This window comes from Astatotilapia calliptera, chromosome 5, assembly GCF_900246225.1.
Source record: "Astatotilapia calliptera chromosome 5, fAstCal1.2, whole genome shotgun sequence".
NCBI classification, from domain to species: domain Eukaryota; kingdom Metazoa; phylum Chordata; class Actinopteri; order Cichliformes; family Cichlidae; genus Astatotilapia; species Astatotilapia calliptera.
The window spans coordinates 15074137-15095162 of record NC_039306.1 but is presented as its reverse complement, the minus strand read 5'-3'; the positions used below and the strand labels follow the sequence as shown (position 1 = coordinate 15095162).

At 39.1% G+C, this 21026-nt stretch overlaps 2 protein-coding genes across 4 annotated transcripts in view; both read left to right on the top strand.

The window, feature by feature from the left end:
- The window catches only part of rab44 (RAB44, member RAS oncogene family), a 34300-nt gene that overhangs the window by 5282 nt on the left and 7992 nt on the right, over positions 1–21026 (top strand). Inside the window, exons 1-2 of one of the 2 annotated variants that reach the window (XM_026167433.1) lie at positions 7897–8089; positions 8424–20939. In XM_026167433.1, the coding sequence (XP_026023218.1) occupies positions 8442–20939 (12498 nt within the window). In that variant the 5' untranslated portion in view covers positions 7897–8089; positions 8424–8441. Of the gene's footprint in view, positions 1–7896; positions 8090–8423; positions 20940–21026 lie in introns of those variants that run through there. The other variant, XM_026167432.1, reaches the window with a different exon arrangement.
- Positions 1588–7592, top strand: srsf3a (serine and arginine rich splicing factor 3a). Of its 2 annotated transcripts, XM_026167444.1 has the most exons (7): positions 1588–1707; positions 2486–2532; positions 3876–4086; positions 4171–4305; positions 6806–6844; positions 6963–7049; positions 7164–7592. In XM_026167444.1, the coding sequence occupies exons 2-7, from the start codon at positions 2526–2528 to the stop codon at positions 7189–7191; spliced, it is 507 nt and encodes a 168-aa protein (XP_026023229.1). In that variant the 5' UTR covers positions 1588–1707; positions 2486–2525; the 3' UTR covers positions 7192–7592. The 2 variants fall into 2 exon arrangements, with proteins under 2 accessions (XP_026023229.1, XP_026023230.1); XM_026167445.1 differs by lacking the exons at positions 1588–1707; positions 2486–2532; positions 3876–4086; positions 4171–4305; positions 7164–7592 and adding an exon at positions 4312–5878 and having other exon boundaries at positions 6963–6987.

The window sequence follows — 21026 nt, the reverse complement described above, 5'->3', positions numbered from 1 at the left end:
TGGGCTTCATGCTTGAGTCTGTGCATTTTCTTATCATAATAGTGATTACTGCAGCCAAACGTTAAGACGTTAATCAAATTTCTCTTTAAAAATCTGAGGATAGTCAAAAGGTCAGGGTCATAGTTAAGGCCAAGGGTTTGTTAGATACTTGAAAAGGGGGGTAAATAAAGGAAGAAACAAGAATTGCTACACATATTTGAATTACTTCAAGCAAGTGTTACATCACTAAAGCATCAAGAGTTTGAAGGAAACAGTGTAAAATCCTTTTTTGTTGTAGAGCTACAACACAACTCACAAACACTAAATTAGAGTGGTGTAGAAGTGTAATGCAGCATAAAATGGAAACACTTAAGTAAAATACAAGCATTATAATATTTTTTTTCTTGAGTAAATGCACTAATATGTGTTTAATGTATATGTACTCTATGTATGTATAAAAATGGCCTGTGTTCATTTATAGATATCACTGCAATTCCTCTGATAGCATTTGTGCTTTTATTTAAACATTTTTGACTAATTATTTTCAGTTTCAGTTATTTCCATTGAACACCTCTAACGTTTTTTTTCCTTTTTTCCATGAGGTGATGGGGTTTAAAATGTCACAATAATAAGAACATCTTGACATTTTATTTTTTCAAAGGTTAGCTTGACATGGCGGAAGAAAGGACGATATTTTTTCAGGCAGAAGAGCCTTACGTGTTTACACAGGGGAAATCTAGTATTGCAGTAAATATCTGAAAAAGATTACCGGCTACAGGACACAGGAACAAGAACAGATGTTAAAAAAATCTTCAGCCTTGTAGCACAGATAAGGTCTGAAAAGAAAAGCACCAGTAAGAAGACAGAAGCAAGAGTATGACATCTGGCCAGTCTCCACAGTTATAACACTTTTTTTCTTAGATCATTTTAAAAAAAAAAGTGTTATTGCGGTATATAGAGTACATGGTGTACATAGTTTAAATGTAAAGTTAGGCTATAGTTTTACTAGTTCAACTTGTATCCTCTTTTTTTACATGGTTGTACATTTTACTTGACCTCTATGAATAAATGAAACAATGCCCTTTACAAATAAGCTTGCTTTGGGTTTGTTTTTAACAGTGTAGATATAAATTAAAGTGGCTCGGGGCAGGGATAGGTTTACCTATAGCCAAAGTAGACTAAAAGGGATTATGAAGTTTAACTCAATGTAATAGCAGCTTTTAGAACTGAAGAAGGTTCTTGGATGAGAAGTGAAACGTCTTCACAAAACTTAAAGTCCAGTCGCTCCTTAGACTAATAGCAGCTTGGTTCACTTTATTATACCTTGATTATCCTATGAAGTAACACATATAACAGTAATATTTAAATATAATGATGTGATGATGGAAGTAAAGGCGCTTTTTAAAAAATTCAGTCATGTAAAATGTTCTAAACTTTCTCTGGTTACATTTTTCTGTTATAAAAGTTGGGTGAAGATCTCACATGTTTGCTAGTTTAATGTATTGTGGCAGACATTCCACTTTGGTACAGTAGGTGGCAGTATAGACATTTATCGGTGTTTTAATGGCGTTTTACACACGCAGAAGAAGAGTGGGCTTTTTCTTTTTTCCCCCTCGCTCTTCCGCTTTACTCGAGGCGCTAATAAGCTAACAGGCTAGGCCTGCTGCTTAAACGAGCGGCGTGAAATCTTCTGCAAGCGGTTTTTTGTTGAGTTTTAGCTGTAAAAAGGTGAGTTATATTCCATACAGGAAGGTAGGTTCGGTCTTCCACACGTTTCTCGTGTGAATTCAGCTAGGATGCCGATTCGCATCGCGACGAATTCTTTTGTAAATCGTTTCGCGGTAATAAATGCTAAATTTGCTAGCGTAACGTTAATCCTCGCATGGTTGGTTTTGAAGGGTGGTGGAAAACTTTGCTGCATTATCCTTCGGATGAAAAGTTGGACTCAAAAGTAATTTGTAATATTCTTAAGAAATGTCTTTTTAGAGTAACTAAAATCCAATTTTAATGTTACCCGTCAACAATCAAGCTAAAGCGAACTATTTTTGGTGCTGTTAGCCTGGAAATGTATAGCCAGTGTTAAGGCTCAGGAGTCTGCTAATAGAAGCCACCCCATTTTCTAGCTTATTGTTGTATTATATATTATATACCTCTGACCAATTAACCAACATAGTTTTATTCACCATTCATCCGAAAAGCACCAAAGAAGCACTAAAGAGACCGCCCCACCCCCAAAAAGAAACGCGTTGGCTTTGGATTTTTTTTTTTAAGTGTGCGGTTGTTAAATATTTAAAAATCCTGTGTAGGTACTGCAGTTATAAGCAACCCAGTCATGTATAAACCTGAATGAGACTCTTTGTTAGAAAAGGCTTTGCAGTGCTGCAAAGTGAATGCAAATATAACAATTCACTGATACCAGCTTTAAATGGGGCCATAGATTAACTGTTCTCAGAGCTGTTTGACTGTAACTGTTTCTTGTAATTTTGTTTTGTTTTTTTCTTTTCAGGGATAACAGAGTCTTGGACTTAAACAAGAATAAATTTGAAATGGGAGGTATGACAACTCAGACAGTTAGTCGTGTAGCTTTTCTTGCTTTGTTTTGCAGTAGGGAGGTGCCCTGGTGTCCCATGAAACAACACAGAACATGCTAAGTGACTTTAAAAGAATTACAGTATTTGTGAACTTAAGGGGTGTGTCCAAAGACCAAAGTATTTTTTTCCTGAGGCCAGCGTAGTTCCTAAGAGCAATGTTCTTGGAATTGCTTGGAATAGGAGTGGCATGTATTGATGGTATTGTTAAAACGCCAGCAGCAATGGGGCACTGAGCATCTCTCCCAAGCTTTGTGATTGGGTTGTTTTACTGGTTGCCAGGCCTTAAGATCTTGAACTTTTGATAGAAAGCTGTGCTTGTCACTTTTTACCCCATCAAGCAGAACTGGGACAAATGCCATGTAGACAGGCTTTCCCATTGCACACATGCTGACAACCATCTGAGCAACAATGGATGAGAAGTGAATGTTGCTTCTCTGAGTATCCATGTCTACCACAATATTGATGTTAAATATAAAGGTCTAGAAGAACAGTTCGTTCACCAGGTCAGTAGCAGTCAGGTAAAGTAGATGTTATGTATCATAGCAACCAAATTGTCTGTGCTGAAAATGTGCGGTGACTTCTAAGTGCTCTCAAGTATTCTCAGCTGGACATTTTCAGAGGATGGCCTAGCATTATCGTCAGGCAAAAAGTACTTTGCTGGACACAGCCCCTAATTCAAACACTGCAAAGCTAACAGATGGTGACTCCAATGAATGAGTTTGTCAATAAAAAATTATATTCTCTAAATATGTGCACATTACACAAGAAGTTAAAGAAGACAAAACCATTTACTGAATTACCACAACCACTGTTTGTTCTGTGTCATGGTGGACTCATGCTGTCTCGTCAAAATTTTTTTCACACTCTAGTTACATGTGGCTCCATCACTATCATGATAGTAGTACTCAAAGCACTTTAAGCTCTTTCTGTGGACAGTCTAAGATGCAGGGCGGTAGACTGAGCTTTCACCCCAGCTTTTATTATTTATTTATTTATTTTTTTGCTTGATTGTTTTTTCAAGAAAAAGAAGTTGAAAATTGGTGAAATAAAATTAAACAAGGAATGGCATTAGTTGACTTTATTTTACATGGTTGGCTGCAGAAATAAGTCTTTTAAAGTAAGGCTATGTACAGTAGATCAGAAAACTTTGAGGCTGGAAGGGCTTTGGATTAGTCAACATAGAAAAATAAAATATTTTAATGCAGGTTAACATAATTTACATTTAATTTGCACATTTTGATGAATGATACGTAATTTGTTCTACTTCATCATTTGATGGGTGTTTGTGTTTCTGTCACTTTTAAGACCCTGCTTTTCATCGAGACTGTCCCCTCGACTGCAAGGTTTATGTCGGGAATCTGGGAAACAATGGAAATAAGACGGAGTTAGAAAGAGCGTTTGGTTACTATGGTCCTCTAAGAAGTGTTTGGGTTGCCAGGAATCCCCCAGGTTTTGCTTTTGTAGAGTTTGAAGATCCCAGAGATGCCTCAGATGCTGTGAGAGAATTGGATGGCAGGTAACTCCTTCAACATGCTACACTTATTAGTAGTTGTGTTTGATTTTTGCATTGCTTTCTGCTCATTTGTTGACTTCTGTTCAGAACCATGTGTGGCTGTCGAGTACGCGTTGAGTTATCCACTGGAGAAAAACGCTCCAGGAGCCGTGGCCCTCCTCCATCCTGGAGCCGATACCCTCGAGATGATTTTAGGCGACGCAGTCCTCCTGTTAGACGCAGGTATGCATTTCCTACTTGACAGTTATTTTACTGTTTTATTTATCTGTAGACATTTTTTTCAAACAAAATTCTCACTTGCAGTGTTCAATAAGAGTACAAATGACAAAGCACACGTTCATTAAATACACACTTATTTTTCAGCTTCTGATTTTGGCAAAACAGTTTTAGATCGACTAAATGGCCAAATATATTAGCAAAAATCTAGTTTCTTACCATCTATTTTTAGTTTTGTCATAGTCTAAACTGAAACTAAGCAAGGAATCAAGTTTCTGACAGCTTGAAACAAATTGTTTGCACACTTGCATTCAAGCGTTCTTGCCTTTTTTTATTTCTTTAAAAATTAAAAAAAAAATCTGTGGCTGTATTCACAAAGTGTCATACTTTCTTTTTAAAGCAAACTAAAAGTGCCAGACTAAAGCAAAGAGGGGGGAAAAAACCATTTACATAGTAGGCACTCATTTCATTACAGTTTTTGCTCATAAACTGGAGATCTCAACTATTCTTTGGACATGTGATTGTGCTGTTGTGAGTACAGTCGGGTAATGCCTGGTGAATTCGCATTCAACAAGTCCTGTCCTGCCAGCTTTCTCACCAAAATTAAGTACATTATTTTCAGGCTCTATAAGACAGAGCTCTGGAGTTTCTAACCCGTCTCCCCCAACTCAGCAAGTGATGAGTGTTTTGTTTAGTTTTTTCATTTTTCGTTTTCATGTTTCTACTAATTGGCCACTTGAGAGCTACATTCAAGCTTTTCGATATTTTGTGAATACGGCCCCTGATCCCACGAAGATTGAAGTAATAATTTTGATACATTTTTTTTTTTTTCATTGTTTTATCATTTCAAGGGTATATTAGTGGCAGGTTATGTAAACGGTTAAATCTTTTATTAAAATATAACTGTTGAAACAACAAGCTCTGCCAGAGTGATATTATTTTACAAAGACATCTTCAGAAGCATAGTTAGCCCTTCATCTCCCATCAAATATTTTTACACTTACATTCTGCAGGTGTAAATTTTATTTATATTTTTTTTCTGAGTTCAGTTGCCATCTATTAATAAAACTGAACCCCGTTTCAGAGTCACCACCACGCTTCTCACCATCTGAGTCAATCAACTAGTCTTCTTTCAGCATCATGTGACTGCTGACCAGTGAGCCCAAATCAGCTTGGCTGGTGTTGTCACATGACCCAGGCGCACCGCCAGTCGTCAGGTTCCACCAAGCTTTTGGTTCCTGAGCATGCAGTTCCCAGCATCCTCCTCCTTCCTCCAACCTTTACCCAATCGACAGCGGTCCACTTCACATTATCAGCCAATCAGCGTCTTTACTCTTTCTATTCTCCAAACATCTACTGTATCAGCGGGGACAGCCCTTGGCTTACATCCCTTCCCATCCCCCACCCCCCCAAAAAAGGCAGGGAAAATCTACAACTACCCCCCTCGAACCAGCCACCAGGCAACTTCATATCTCCAACATTTGCATCTTGTGGCAAATCTTCTCTGCAATTCGACCTCCCTCACCATCAGTCTGGCTTCCTTGCGTCATTTCTATCTTGTCCAATTCCCCCAAAAATAGTAAGTTTCTTTTATCCTGCTCTTTGTAGTTTTAATGCTTAATCTAGCTTTCATAGCTGCTTGACAGTTTTCTTCAGCAGTTATGTAATTTGGAGAAAATTCAGTGCAGTGCTGCAAAAACCGGTCAAGGAATTTTGACCACCATTCTTTAATTTCCATTTCAAAAATGAACTACATTTATCTGGTGTTCATTGTAATTGTTCTACTGAGTGCATTTTCAGGGCTCGACATTAAGCTATCTTGAGTGATAACCACAGGAAGTAAACTTTTTTTCTTTGCAGTTTTAATTTGGTTTTTTTTGTTTTGTTTCTTTGGGGTTTTTTTTCTTTGTTTGTTTGGGGGGGGGGTTTCGGTTTAAAGACCCTTTTACTTGTAGGTTACCCTATTTTTCGTTGCTTTAGGATGTGTCCCACATCAAAGTTTCTTTTAACAAAAAACAAAAATAATCAGTCTTTCCTGTGTTGCTGCTAAAGGAGGTATTTTACTTTTTGGGGAACATTGTGCACAAGGAGGATCACAGTAGATCGGTGATTGAAGAATGTTTTTATGCTTGGTTTAAAAAAAAAAAGAAAGGAAAAAAGCTGTCACATAATTTGTTTGGTCTTTCTCTCAGACAAGCCTTAATGCCGAGCCTTGATTTTGTTTTACATTCTGATATCTTGCTCCATGATTTGTGTTCATTGGACAAAGTTTCCTTATAAACATTTGACCAGTTCATGGATACAGATGATCATTCTGTTAACAGTCCAGGAAGTACGTGTAACCACGTTTCCACATGTAACCCATGTTTCTGTAGGGATCAAGAAAAACTAATTTCAAAGGTTGTATTAGAGATGGGAAATGTTAAATATGCTCTCTTAATATTTCTAAAAAAATGTTTTCTTCTTAATTTTCTTTTTAACTCCTCCCCCCTCCCCTACATTGTAGATCGCCAAGGAGACGGAGCCTCAGCCGCAGCCGCAGCAGGTAGCCATGTCACCTTTTGTTTTTTGTTTGTTTTTGGTTTTTTTGGTTTTTGTTTTTTTTTTTGCGCCACACATTTGTCTATGGCAAATGATAAAAATCATTAAAAACATTTTTTCAGGTCTGTTTCAAGAGATAGACGCAGATATCGGTCTGCTTCCAGAGAGAAGAACCGTAAGCGCTCAAGATCCTTCTCGCGATCGAGGAGGTAAATCAAAATAACTTTTATATTTATTGTTCTTGAACTTCAAACTTAATATTAAGCTAACAATTTTTTTCCCCATCAATTTTGCATTTATTCACTGGTTGGTTTGTTTTACAGTCGTTCCCGGTCTAATGAGAGGAAATGAAGATCTTGGAAAGCTCATCTACCGGCTTATGCTATGGTTACAAAAAAGTACATTTTTATAGTCTTTTCTTTTTAGATTTTGTTGGGTAGCTCATGGCAATTTAAGGTTGGCCATGTTTGGGTCTTAATGGTCTGTTGAATGATCAAGAAAGGTGTAAACTGTTTGTTTTTAGTTTTGTTTTTTTGGGTTTTTTGTTAAATTCTGTCTTGCCCTGCATGCTTTGAAAATGAGTACTTGGTTTTACTTTTCTTTTTAAAACTGTTTAAAGTCATCATTTCATTTTCTTTCCTTTTTTTGGTTTGGTTATTTATTTTACTATTCTTGCTCGGTTACTGTGACATGGTATAGAGGGAGTGGTGTGGGGTTTTTTTTTTTTTTTGGTTTTTTTTTTCTCTCATACCAGTAACAGAAAAGAAGACTCTTAACAAATGCTGTAAATATGGTGCTGTTATTGTAGTCTATCCCTAAAACATGATCATCTGTAATTAATTTTTTTTAAATGCCTTCCTTTGCGAAAGAAAGCATTGACTAGATTCTTTTTTTCTTCTTTTTTTTTTTTCTTTTTTCTTTTTTTGAATGTCTGAGCTCCAACAACATGTACTGATACAGTTTAACATCTTGTTCAATAAATGTTTTTCCAAGGTGAGTTTTCTGTAACATTTGCTTCGTTTTCATAGTTGCATACACTAGAACTAAAAAGGCAAATGCTGAAAATGAACCCGTTTTAAATTCAGGAAGTACTATAGTTTGCTGCAAATGTAGCCCACACAGGAAGCTTGACACAGTTGCCATTGAAACACACCCCCATGTGTGAAATGTAACTCCTATTGAACAGAGGCATGACTTGACATAACACAGCAGCTCATGCTGTGACACGAGGAGTTGCCAGATTTCGGTGGTAAGTACACGTGGTGTTATAAGTTTTGTTTTTTGTTTTGTTTTTTTTGTAGAAGACATTTAGCTAAATTTACGCAACTCATCAATCTTATGTTTAGGTAAATGAAATAGTTGCAGTTTAGTTAACGGCAGCGTTTTCACTTGCTTGCCTAACATTTGGTGTTAACACATTTGGTGCACATGTTAATGTATATTGGTGTCTCGCATTGTTTTGAATATTTTTTTATTTTTTTTATATTCAGTCAACTACTTTTAGTGTTCTGTTCTAAATTTGTATGCTGTAGATTGCAACTGGATTTGCAAATACATTACATGACTGAATATTTCATGTTTAGGAGAAAGGATTTCAAGTCATGTCTTCGCAAAATGCAAAGAAAAAGCGACTTGGGTCACGACGAGTGGCACAAAGCCAAAATGAAGTACCTAAGGCTGATGAGTACCACTTAACAGAAGCTTCCTCTGTGGCACAAGGCTACGCAGCAGACGAAAGTACTGAATCTTTAAATGTTTTATCCAGCCGAGAGGATTCTAAACCAGAAACTCGACATCCACCTTCAGCAGAGGTCAAGTTTAACCGGAGAAAAATTGGGTCTAATCGGCGCAGTAAAGGAAAGCAGTTGGTAAATGATTTAGAAACTGAACCTTACCGCAACCCTGGAAAGGAACTTGAGGAAAAAAGCAGGGGTAATGAAACCTTTGAAACAATACAAACGCCACGGGCAGTGGAACTTAAGCAGCAGGAAGAATTCGGTCAAGGAAGTGATCATGTGTCTGCACTAGCTAAGGACTGTTCAGAAAGTACACATGATAAAAATTCTGAGGGTGAAATGGAAATGTTAACTCCTGAAATCAATAATCTGCAAGAGTGCAACCCTTGTAGAAATGAAATCAAGCTTGAAGAGATTGACAAATCTGACATGCAAAGTGAAGAAATCAAAGAAAACATGCATCCTGTGGCTCAACAGTCATCCAGTGACGTGCCAGATGAGGAGCCTTCAACTGCGTATTCTGTAGCAGAAATACAAAGTACAGAAAGCGATGACAAGAAGATGCTCAGGCAGGATGGAAGGTTACAGGGTAACAACTTGGTAAATGAGTCACATGTAGAATTTGAAGCTTTAGAGGCAGTCACACCAAACATAACCACAGATAAAAACAGCCCGGAACAAAATATTGAAGTCGTGTGCAGTGCTGAGCAGGAAACATTTTCATCATCAAAAGAGAAGTTGACTGCAAATGAGGATCCTTGTAGCTTATCTGAAGTTAGAGAAGCATGGCAATCAGAAAGTGCTATGAATAAAATACATGAAGTGAACATTAAGCCCATAGAAATACAGGACATGTACCAAAATCAGTACTCCTTTAAAATTCAGGGTATTGATATCACGGAAAATGCTGTTACTTACTCTGAAAAACCAGAAGACCAAACTGAGATGGATACTCACTCATCTGACATGAAAGTAAAAAACAATGTATTTCACACAGAGCAGGAACATCTTAATGAAAAACAATATGCATATCCTACAAATAACAGACATCCGGAGAGCTTACAGGACGAAAATGAGGATATTCAGATGTATGATTCCAAGCAACAAGTGATCACTGACATAGCAGTTAGTCAGTTGGTAGCCACTGAAATCAGCAATGCTATCAAGTCTGTTGATGATTCTGTGTCAAATAATTACAAACAAAGTGAGCATCAAAGAAAAGAAGGACATTTAGAAACTCTAAATGAGGAGAATGAGGACAGTGATGTTGATATGAGAAATGGTTCAGTACAAACTATACCATCTGAAGTAAATACTCTTTTGGAATCCCAACTTGAAAGCAATAATGTGACTTCAAGTGAGCAAACCCATACTGTCTATGACTCCATTGGGAAAAGAAGAAAAATGGGATCCACTCGAAGGAGTAAAGCAAGACAGTTGACAATTGGTGATGAAACCCCTGAAACAACAGAAATGTCAGCAACAGAGGCTACAAGACCTGAAGAATTACTGCAAAGAAACGAGCATGTTTCTGTGTCTGTGCCACATGACAGCTCCATTTTTACAATGTCTACACCTGCTTATTTTCCTGAGGTCCAGAAACCAACAGCAACAAGCCATCTTGAGATTAGCTTGAACAGTTTAATTCCTCAAAGTGAAAACCTTCACGAAAATCAAGATGAGCAAGATTTTAAAGTGGTTTCAGATAAACCATTGGAATCTGGGATGGAAGAAGTGGATGAATCTGAAACTGCTCTGCGTGAAGAGATCAAAGATGCCAATCACTCAGATGAAACTGTCAGGAAAATGCATGAAGATGAGGTTGAAAGAACAGAAATTCAAGAAGTGCTGCAGAATGATTTCTCATCTGAAAATGTGATTGATGATGCCACAGAAAACTCTTCCTTTACTTCTGGAGACTTAGGCCAAACTGAAAATAGCAACACTTACCAGTTTCAAGTGATGGTGCAGAGTCCTGATGAATCTGTAACCAAAGTGGAAGTTTCAACTCCTGATGACAAACAACCTGAACAGCACTTTGTGACTCAGGGAAACGAGGAAGGTGACATTTCAGACAGCAAAGGTGGTGGAGTCTCTCCACAATCTCCAACCTCATTAGCAACTCCACCTTTTGAGTCCCAACTTCAGGACAATACTGTCAGCACAGATAAGCAATCCCATGCGGTCACCGAATCCAGGGGGAATAGAAGAAAAATGGGATCCACTCGTAGAAATAAAGGAAGACAGCGTGATAAGGAATTTAAAGATGAAGATGCAATTGGTGATGAAACCCCTGAAACAACAGAAATGTCAGAAACAGAGGCTACAAGACCTGAAGAATTACTGCATTTAATTCCTCAAAGTGAAAACCTTCACGAAAATCAAGATGAGCAAGATTTTAAAGTGGTTTCAGATAAACCATTGGAATCTGGGATGGAAGAAGTGGATGAATCTGAAACTGCTCTGCGTGAAGAGGTCAAAGATGCCAATCACTCAGATGAAACTGTCAGGAAAATGCATGAAGATGAGGTTGAAAGAACAGAAATTCAAGAAGTGCTGCAGAATGATTTCTCATCTGAAAATGTGATTGATGATGCCACAGAAAACTCTTCCTTTACTTCTGGAGACTTAGGCCAAACTGAAAATAGCAACACTTACCAGTTTCAAGTGATGGTGCAGAGTCCTGATGAATCTGTAACCAAAGTGGAAGTTTCAACTCCTGATGACAAACAACCTGAACAGCACTTTGTGACTCAAGAAAACGAGGAAGGTGACATTTCAGACAGCAAAAGTGGTGGAGTCTCCCCACAATCTCCAACCTCATTAGCAACTCCACCTTTTGAGTCCCAACTTCAGGATAATACTGTCAGCACAGATAAGCAATCTCATGCGGTCACAGAATCCAGGGGAAACAGAAGAAAAATGGGATCCACTCGTAGAATAAAAGGAAGACAGCGTGATAAGGAATTTAAAGATGAAGATGCAATTGTTGATGAAACCCCTGAAACAACAGAAATGTCAGAAACAGAGGCTACAAGACCTGAAGAATTACTGCATTTAATTCCTCAAAGTGAAAACCTTCACGAAAATCAAGATGAGCAAGATTTTAAAGTGGTTTCAGATAAACCATTGGAATCTGGGATGGAAGAAGTGGATGAATCTGAAACTGCTCTGCGTGAAGAGATCAAAGATGCCAATCACTCAGATGAAACTGTCAGGAAAATGCATGAAGATGAGGTTGAAAGAACAGAAATTCAAGAAGTGCTGCAGAATGATTTCTCATCTGAAAATGTGATTGATGATGCCACAGAAAACTCTTCCTTTACTTCTGGAGACTTAGGCCAAACTGAAAATAGCAACACTTACCAGTTTCAAGTGATGGTGCAGAGTCCTGATGAATCTGTAACCAAAGTGGAAGTTTCAACTCCTGATGACAAACAACCTGAGCAGCACTTTGTGACTCAAGAAAACGAGGAAGGTGACATTTCAGACAGCAAAAGTGGTGGAGTCTCCCCACAATCTCCAACCTCATTAGCAACTCCACCTTTTGAGTCCCAACTTCAGGACAATACTGTGAGCACAGATAAGCAATCTCGTGCGGTCACAGATTCCAAGGGAAACAGAAGAAAAATGGGATCCACTCGTAGAAATAAAGGAAGACAGCGTGATAAGGAATTTAAAGATGAAGATGCAATTGGTGATGAAACCCCTGAAACAACAGAAATGTCAGAAACAGAGGCTACAAGACCTGAAGAATTACTGCATTTAATTCCTCAAAGTGAAAACCTTCACGAAAATCAAGATGAGCAAGATTTTAAAGTGGTTTCAGATAAACCATTGGAATCTGGGATGGAAGAAGTGGATGAATCTGAAACTGCTCTGCGTGAAGAGGTCAAAGATGCCAATCACTCAGATGAAACTGTCAGGAAAATGCATGAAGATGAGGTTGAAAGAACAGAAATTCAAGAAGTGCTGCAGAATGATTTCTCATCTGAAAATGTGATTGATGATGCCACAGAAAACTCTTCCTTTACTTCTGGAGACTTAGGCCAAACTGAAAATAGCAACACTTACCAGTTTCAAGTGATGGTGCAGAGTCCTGATGAATCTGTAACCAAAGTGGAAGTTTCAACTCCTGATGACAAACAACCTGAACAGCACTTTGTGACTCAAGAAAACGAGGAAGGTGACATTTCAGACAGCAAAAGTGGTGGAGTCTCCCCACAATCTCCAACCTCATTAGCAACTCCACCTTTTGAGTCCCAACTTCAGGATAATACTGTCAGCACAGATAAGCAATCTCATGCGGTCACAGAATCCAGGGGAAACAGAAGAAAAATGGGATCCACTCGTAGAATAAAAGGAAGACAGCGTGATAAGGAATTTAAAGATGAAGATGCAATTGTTGATGAAACCCCTGAAACAACAGAAATGTCAGAAACAGAGGCTACAAGACCTGAAGAATTACTGCATTTAATTCCTCAAAGTGAAAACCTTCACGAAAATCAAGATGAGCAAGATTTTAAAGTGGTTTCAGATAAACCATTGGAATCTGGGATGGAAGAAGTGGATGAATCTGAAACTGCTCTGCGTGAAGAGATCAAAGATGCCAATCACTCAGATGAAACTGTCAGGAAAATGCATGAAGATGAGGTTGAAAGAACAGAAATTCAAGAAGTGCTGCAGAATGATTTCTCATCTGAAAATGTGATTGATGATGCCACAGAAAACTCTTCCTTTACTTCTGGAGACTTAGGCCAAACTGAAAATAGCAACACTTACCAGTTTCAAGTGATGGTGCAGAGTCCTGATGAATCTGTAACCAAAGTGGAAGTTTCAACTCCTGATGACAAACAACCTGAGCAGCACTTTGTGACTCAAGAAAACGAGGAAGGTGACATTTCAGACAGCAAAAGTGGTGGAGTCTCCCCACAATCTCCAACCTCATTAGCAACTCCACCTTTTGAGTCCCAACTTCAGGATAATACTGTCAGCACAGATAAGCAATCTCATGCGGTCACAGAATCCAGGGGAAACAGAAGAAAAATGGGATCCACTCGTAGAATAAAAGGAAGACAGCGTGATAAGGAATTTAAAGATGAAGATGCAATTGGTGATGAAACCCCTGAAACAACAGAAATGTCAGAAACAGAGGCTACAAGACCTGAAGAATTACTGCATTTAATTCCTCAAAGTGAAAACCTTCACGAAAATCAAGATGAGCAAGATTTTAAAGTGGTTTCAGATAAACCATTGGAATCTGGGATGGAAGAAGTGGATGAATCTGAAACTGCTCTGCGTGAAGAGGTCAAAGATGCCAATCACTCAGATGAAACTGTCAGGAAAATGCATGAAGATGAGGTTGAAAGAACAGAAATTCAAGAAGTGCTGCAGAATGATTTCTCATCTGAAAATGTGATTGATGATGCCACAGAAAACTCTTCCTTTACTTCTGGAGACTTAGGCCAAACTGAAAATAGCAACACTTACCAGTTTCAAGTGATGGTGCAGAGTCCTGATGAATCTGTAACCAAAGTGGAAGTTTCAACTCCTGATGACAAACAACCTGAACAGCACTTTGTGACTCAAGAAAACGAGGAAGGTGACATTTCAGACAGCAAAAGTGGTGGAGTCTCCCCACAATCTCCAACCTCATTAGCAACTCCACCTTTTGAGTCCCAACTTCAGGATAATACTGTCAGCACAGATAAGCAATCTCATGCGGTCACAGAATCCAGGGGAAACAGAAGAAAAATGGGATCCACTCGTAGAATAAAAGGAAGACAGCGTGATAAGGAATTTAAAGATGAAGATGCAATTGTTGATGAAACCCCTGAAACAACAGAAATGTCAGAAACAGAGGCTACAAGACCTGAAGAATTACTGCATTTAATTCCTCAAAGTGAAAACCTTCACGAAAATCAAGATGAGCAAGATTTTAAAGTGGTTTCAGATAAACCATTGGAATCTGGGATGGAAGAAGTGGATGAATCTGAAACTGCTCTGCGTGAAGAGGTCAAAGATGCCAATCACTCAGATGAAACTGTCAGGAAAATGCATGAAGATGAGGTTGAAAGAACAGAAATTCAAGAAGTGCTGCAGAATGATTTCTCATCTGAAAATGTGATTGATGATGCCACAGAAAACTCTTCCTTTACTTCTGGAGACTTAGGCCAAACTGAAAATAGCAACACTTACCAGTTTCAAGTGATGGTGCAGAGTCCTGATGAATCTGTAACCAAAGTGGAAGTTTCAACTCCTGATGACAAACAACCTGAACAGCACTTTGTGACTCAAGAAAACGAGGAAGGTGACATTTCAGACAGCAAAAGTGGTGGAGTCTCCCCACAATCTCCAACCTCATTAGCAACTCCACCTTTTGAGTCCCAACTTCAGGATAATACTGTCAGCACAGATAAGCAATCTCATGCGGTCACAGAATCCAGGGGAAACAGAAGAAAAATGGGATCCACTCGTAGAAATAAAGGAAGACAGCGTGATAAGGAATTTAAAGATGAAGATGCAATTGGTGATGAAACCCCTGAAACAACAGAAATGTCAGAAACAGAGGCTACAAGACCTGAAGAATTACTGCATTTAATTCCTCAAAGTGAAAACCTTCACGAAAATCAAGATGAGCAAGATTTTAAAGTGGTTTCAGATAAACCATTGGAATCTGGGATGGAAGAAGTGGATGAATCTGAAACTGCTCTGCGTGAAGAGGTCAAAGATGCCAATCACTCAGATGAAACTGTCAGGAAAATGCATGAAGATGAGGTTGAAAGAACAGAAATTCAAGAAGTGCTGCAGAATGATTTCTCATCTGAAAATGTGATTGATGATGCCACAGAAAACTCTTCCTTTACTTCTGGAGACTTAGGCCAAACTGAAAATAGCAACACTTACCAGTTTCAAGTGATGGTGCAGAGTCCTGATGAATCTGTAACCAAAGTGGAAGTTTCAACTCCTGATGACAAACAACCTGAACAGCACTTTGTGACTCAAGAAAACGAGGAAGGTGACATTTCAGACAGCAAAAGTGGTGGAGTCTCCCCACAATCTCCAACCTCATTAGCAACTCCACCTTTTGAGTCCCAACTTCAGGATAATACTGTCAGCACAGATAAGCAATCTCATGCGGTCACAGAATCCAGGGGAAACAGAAGAAAAATGGGATCCACTCGTAGAATAAAAGGAAGACAGCGTGATAAGGAATTTAAAGATGAAGATGCAATTGTTGATGAAACCCCTGAAACAACAGAAATGTCAGAAACAGAGGCTACAAGACCTGAAGAATTACTGCATTTAATTCCTCAAAGTGAAAACCTTCACGAAAATCAAGATGAGCAAGATTTTAAAGTGGTTTCAGATAAACCATTGGAATCTGGGATGGAAGAAGTGGATGAATCTGAAACTGCTCTGCGTGAAGAGATCAAAGATGCCAATCACTCAGATGAAACTGTCAGGAAAATGCATGAAGATGAGGTTGAAAGAACAGAAATTCAAGAAGTGCTGCAGAATGATTTCTCATCTGAAAATGTGATTGATGATGCCACAGAAAACTCTTCCTTTACTTCTGGAGACTTAGGCCAAACTGAAAATAGCAACACTTACCAGTTTCAAGTGATGGTGCAGAGTCCTGATGAATCTGTAACCAAAGTGGAAGTTTCAACTCCTGATGACAAACAACCTGAGCAGCACTTTGTGACTCAAGAAAACGAGGAAGGTGACATTTCAGACAGCAAAAGTGGTGGAGTCTCCCCACAATCTCCAACCTCATTAGCAACTCCACCTTTTGAGTCCCAACTTCAGGACAATACTGTGAGCACAGATAAGCAATCTCGTGCGGTCACAGATTCCAAGGGAAACAGAAGAAAAATGGGATCCACTCGTAGAAATAAAGGAAGACAGCGTGATAAGGAATTTAAAGATGAAGATGCAATTGGTGATGAAACCCCTGAAACAACAGAAATGTCAGAAACAGAGGCTACAAGACCTGAAGAATTACTGCATTTAATTCCTCAAAGTGAAAACCTTCACGAAAATCAAGATGAGCAAGATTTTAAAGTGGTTTCAGATAAACCATTGGAATCTGGGATGGAAGAAGTGGATGAATCTGAAACTGCTCTGCGTGAAGAGGTCAAAGATGCCAATCACTCAGATGAAACTGTCAGGAAAATGCATGAAGATGAGGTTGAAAGAACAGAAATTCAAGAAGTGCTGCAGAATGATTTCTCATCTGAAAATGTGATTGATGATGCCACAGAAAACTCTTCCTTTACTTCTGGAGACTTAGGCCAAACTGAAAATAGCAACACTTACCAGTTTCAAGTGATGGTGCAGAGTCCTGATGAATCTGTAACCAAAGTGGAAGTTTCAACTCCTGATGACAAACAACCTGAACAGCACTTTGTGACTCAAGAAAACGAGGAAGGTGACATTTCAGACAGCAAAAGTGGTGGAGTCTCCCCACAATCTCCAACCTCATTAGCAACTCCACCTTTTGAGTCCCAACTTCAGGATAATACTGTCAGCACAGATAAGCAATCTCATGCGGTCACAGAATCCAGGGGAAACAGAAGAAAAATGGGATCCACTCGTAGAATAAAAGGAAGACAGCGTGATAAGGAATTTAAAGATGAAGATGCAATTGTTGATGAAACCCCTGAAACAACAGAAATGTCAGAAACAGAGGCTACAAGACCTGAAGAATTACTGCATTTAATTCCTCAAAGTGAAAACCTTCACGAAAATCAAGATGAGCAAGATTTTAAAGTGGTTTCAGATAAACCATTGGAATCTGGGATGGAAGAAGTGGATGAATCTGAAACTGCTCTGCGTGAAGAGATCAAAGATGCCAATCACTCAGATGAAACTGTCAGGAAAATGCATGAAGATGAGGTTGAAAGAACAGAAATTCAAGAAGTGCTGCAGAATGATTTCTCATCTGAAAATGTGATTGATGATGCCACAGAAAACTCTTCCTTTACTTCTGGAGACTTAGGCCAAACTGAAAATAGCAACACTTACCAGTTTCAAGTGATGGTGCAGAGTCCTGATGAATCTGTAACCAAAGTGGAAGTTTCAACTCCTGATGACAAACAACCTGAGCAGCACTTTGTGACTCAAGAAAACGAGGAAGGTGACATTTCAGACAGCAAAAGTGGTGGAGTCTCCCCACAATCTCCAACCTCATTAGCAACTCCACCTTTTGAGTCCCAACTTCAGGACAATACTGTGAGCACAGATAAGCAATCTCGTGCGGTCACAGATTCCAAGGGAAACAGAAGAAAAATGGGATCCACTCGTAGAAATAAAGGAAGACAGCGTGATAAGGAATTTAAAGATGAAGATGCAATTGGTGATGAAACCCCTGAAACAACAGAAATGTCAGAAACAGAGGCTACAAGACCTGAAGAATTACTGCAAAGAAACAAGCGTGACGTTTGTCTGTCGGTGCCACATGACACCTCCATGTTTAAAGTGTCTACACCTGCTTATTCTCCTGACATACAGAGCCCAACTGCAAAGAGTTATTCTGAGATTAGCCTGGACAGTTTAATTTCTGAAAGTGAAAACCTTAAGGAAGATAAAAATCAGACAACCTTTAATGTGATTTCAGATAAACCATTGGAATCTGTGATGGAAGAAGTGGTTAAATCTGAAACTGCTCTGACTGAAGAAGTCAAAGATCCTCATCACCCTGATGGCAACCAAGCTAAACAGCACTTTGTGACTCAGGAAATCAAGGGAGGTGATGTTCCAAATACTAAAGACAGTGGATTCCCTCTACAAACTCGACTCTCATTAACAACTCCACCTTTTGAGTCCCAACTTCAGGACAATACTGTGAGCACAGATAAGCAAACCCATACTGTCACCGAATCCAGGGGAAATAGAAGAAAAATGGGATCCACTCGCAGAATAAAAGGAAGACAGCGTGATAAGGAATTTAAAGATGAAGATGCAATTGATGATGAAACCCCTGAAACAACAGAAATGTCAGCAACAGAGGCTACAAGACCTGAAGAATTACTGCAAGAAAACAAGCATGATGTTTCTCTGTCTGTGCCACATCATGAAAAGTCCTTTAAAAATCAAAATGACGGAGATACTAAAGTGATTAATGATAAACCAGTGCAGGCTGGGATGGAAGAAGTCAAAAAAGATCAGCACATAAAACTTTTAGGGCAGGATGGAAATTTACCCAGCAATATTTTGTTAAGTGGAACAACAGATTGTACCATTGCAGTTGAGATAACAACTGACCAAACCAGCCCAAGAGAACGCACTGAAGTTGAATGCAGTGTTGCACAAGAAACATTTTTAGCATCTCAAAATGTGTTGACTACAAATAGGGAACAACATGAGCATTGCAACCCAATTGAGGTCACCAAAGCTAAGCAGTCAGAGGGTGCATTAATGCATCAGACTGACTGCAGCGCAAGTACAGAGAGTCACCAAACATCCTTATCTGAAACAAATATCTCTTTGGACTTCCACCATCAGGATAATTCTCAGGACATTACAGAAATTCACACACGCCTCAGCCATACAGGGAATAGAAAGAAAATGGGTTCAAGCCGAAGAAATAAAGGAAGACAGGGTGTCAAGGACCCTGATGCATACCAGGAACCTAAAGATGACATTTTAGAAAAACCCACAAGTAATGACAAACTCAGAACAATTGACATGTCACCAGCAACAGATATAACAAAGGAGGAAGAAGAAAAAGACCTCATATCCATTGACAAAGAAGTGCAGATTAGCTCAACAGCAAAAGAAGGCAAAAATAAAGAAAAGTTGTCGGAGGAAGATGCATTTTTCTCACAGAATAATATGGATAGCAATACAGATGGACTTCTCAAATCTAACAAAGATTTCAATGAGGAAAATAAAGTTGTTCAAGATGCTATGAATTTAGATCAGCTTACAGGATGTGACACAATTACAAAGCACCTGATGCAATCACCACAAGCCTCAGTTTGTGAAATTCCCTCAGACATGCAGCATACCTCATTTCATGCTGGCATCGAAGGCTCTAGCTCTCTGAAGGTGCTTGATAAAGAAGAAGCGTTGGAGGCAATGGATGCAAGCAACAGCCAGCAAGAACAAACTCAATCAGGTAACAGAAATACTTTCCAAATAAATCCACAACAGAAGAAGAGAAAGATAGGTTCTTCTCGCAGGAGTCAACTCAACAGAAAAAAAGAGGAAGAAACAGACAACACAGATGAAACCAAGGAAAGTGACTTTCACACCGAAGCTGACGTGAGGAATACTGACAAGTTGGACGTGGTAGAGTTACCGTTAACTACAGATATACCACAAAATGAAACTGCACAACCGTTATTCTCTGCTGTTCATAAACAACAGGAAGCTGCTGAAACCTTTTCTGTACCAAGCAGTACAGAGCTCAATGTGATACCAGTAGTAGAAGATTTTAAGGCCCCTCTTCCTGAACAGTTTTCCTCTCTCCGTGAAGAAACTATCAGTCTGGTTACACGCGTTATCACAGGTGGTGTAAGAGAAGTTATTGTGGAGCCGCCACAGCTAGACAATTTTACAAACACTGAGACACAAATAACCACTGTGGTCACGGGTAGAAGCAGACGCTCCATAAATCAGCTGCTGCCCCCAAATACCGAGGCTGCCACAGACACTGGCATAGCAGAAGAGAGCTTAGTGTCTTTTGGTGAGGCCAGGCAAAATACACATAGCGATGAGGAAAGGCCAGGGAGCATAAAAGAAGTACAAGATCAAGATGCTAGTGAGAAAAATCCAAGCAACTTGAATGAAGGAGCTCATAATAAAACTCAAGAGATGAGGAGTGAAAGTCCAAATTTACATTTGAGCAACCGGAGAAGAAAGATGGGCTCCACCCGCAGGAATCTTGGATCCAGAAACAAAGAAGAGCTCCATCAAAAACAGGAGGTGGATAACGAAGCGAAGGAGACTGGAACAGACATCGGGGAAACTGAAAGTGTCTCCAGAATCAAAGAAGAAGCACTTCAGCTTCACACAGATCACAAAAACAATGATGGCGAACAAGGAAAACAGAAAGTATTTGAAACAGTGGAAATCAGCCCTCCGGGTCAGTCTAAATTCAAACCTCTGCCTGAGCAAACAGTTGAAGCGAGGCCTGTTTCCCAAGACCAGCTAGCAGAAACAGAACATCACACTGCAAATGACCTCCTGTCTACATCCTTAAAAGATGATTTTGTGTCAGAATCAGCATCTGGAGGGAGGAGAAGAAAATTGGGATCTAACCGAAAGTCCCGTGGACATCAGCGTATAGAAGACAAAACAGGAGAGGGCACAATAATAGATGATCAAAGTGGGACAGATGCCAGAATTTCAGAGGTAAGCAGCAATGTTTAGGGGTTTTTGTTTAGTTTAGTTTTTTAGTATTTAGTAGAAATCTTAATTGTTTTCAATTTTTCCAAAACC

Excerpts from the sequence above, each read along its gene's own strand:
- srsf3a (XM_026167444.1), top strand. Across the intron at positions 4,087-4,170 it reads GTGAGAGAATTGGATGGCAG|AACCATGTGTGGCTGTCGAG; the intron begins GTAACTCCTTCA and ends ACTTCTGTTCAG. Across the intron at positions 7,050-7,163 it reads TCCTTCTCGCGATCGAGGAG|TCGTTCCCGGTCTAATGAGA; the intron begins GTAAATCAAAAT and ends TTTGTTTTACAG.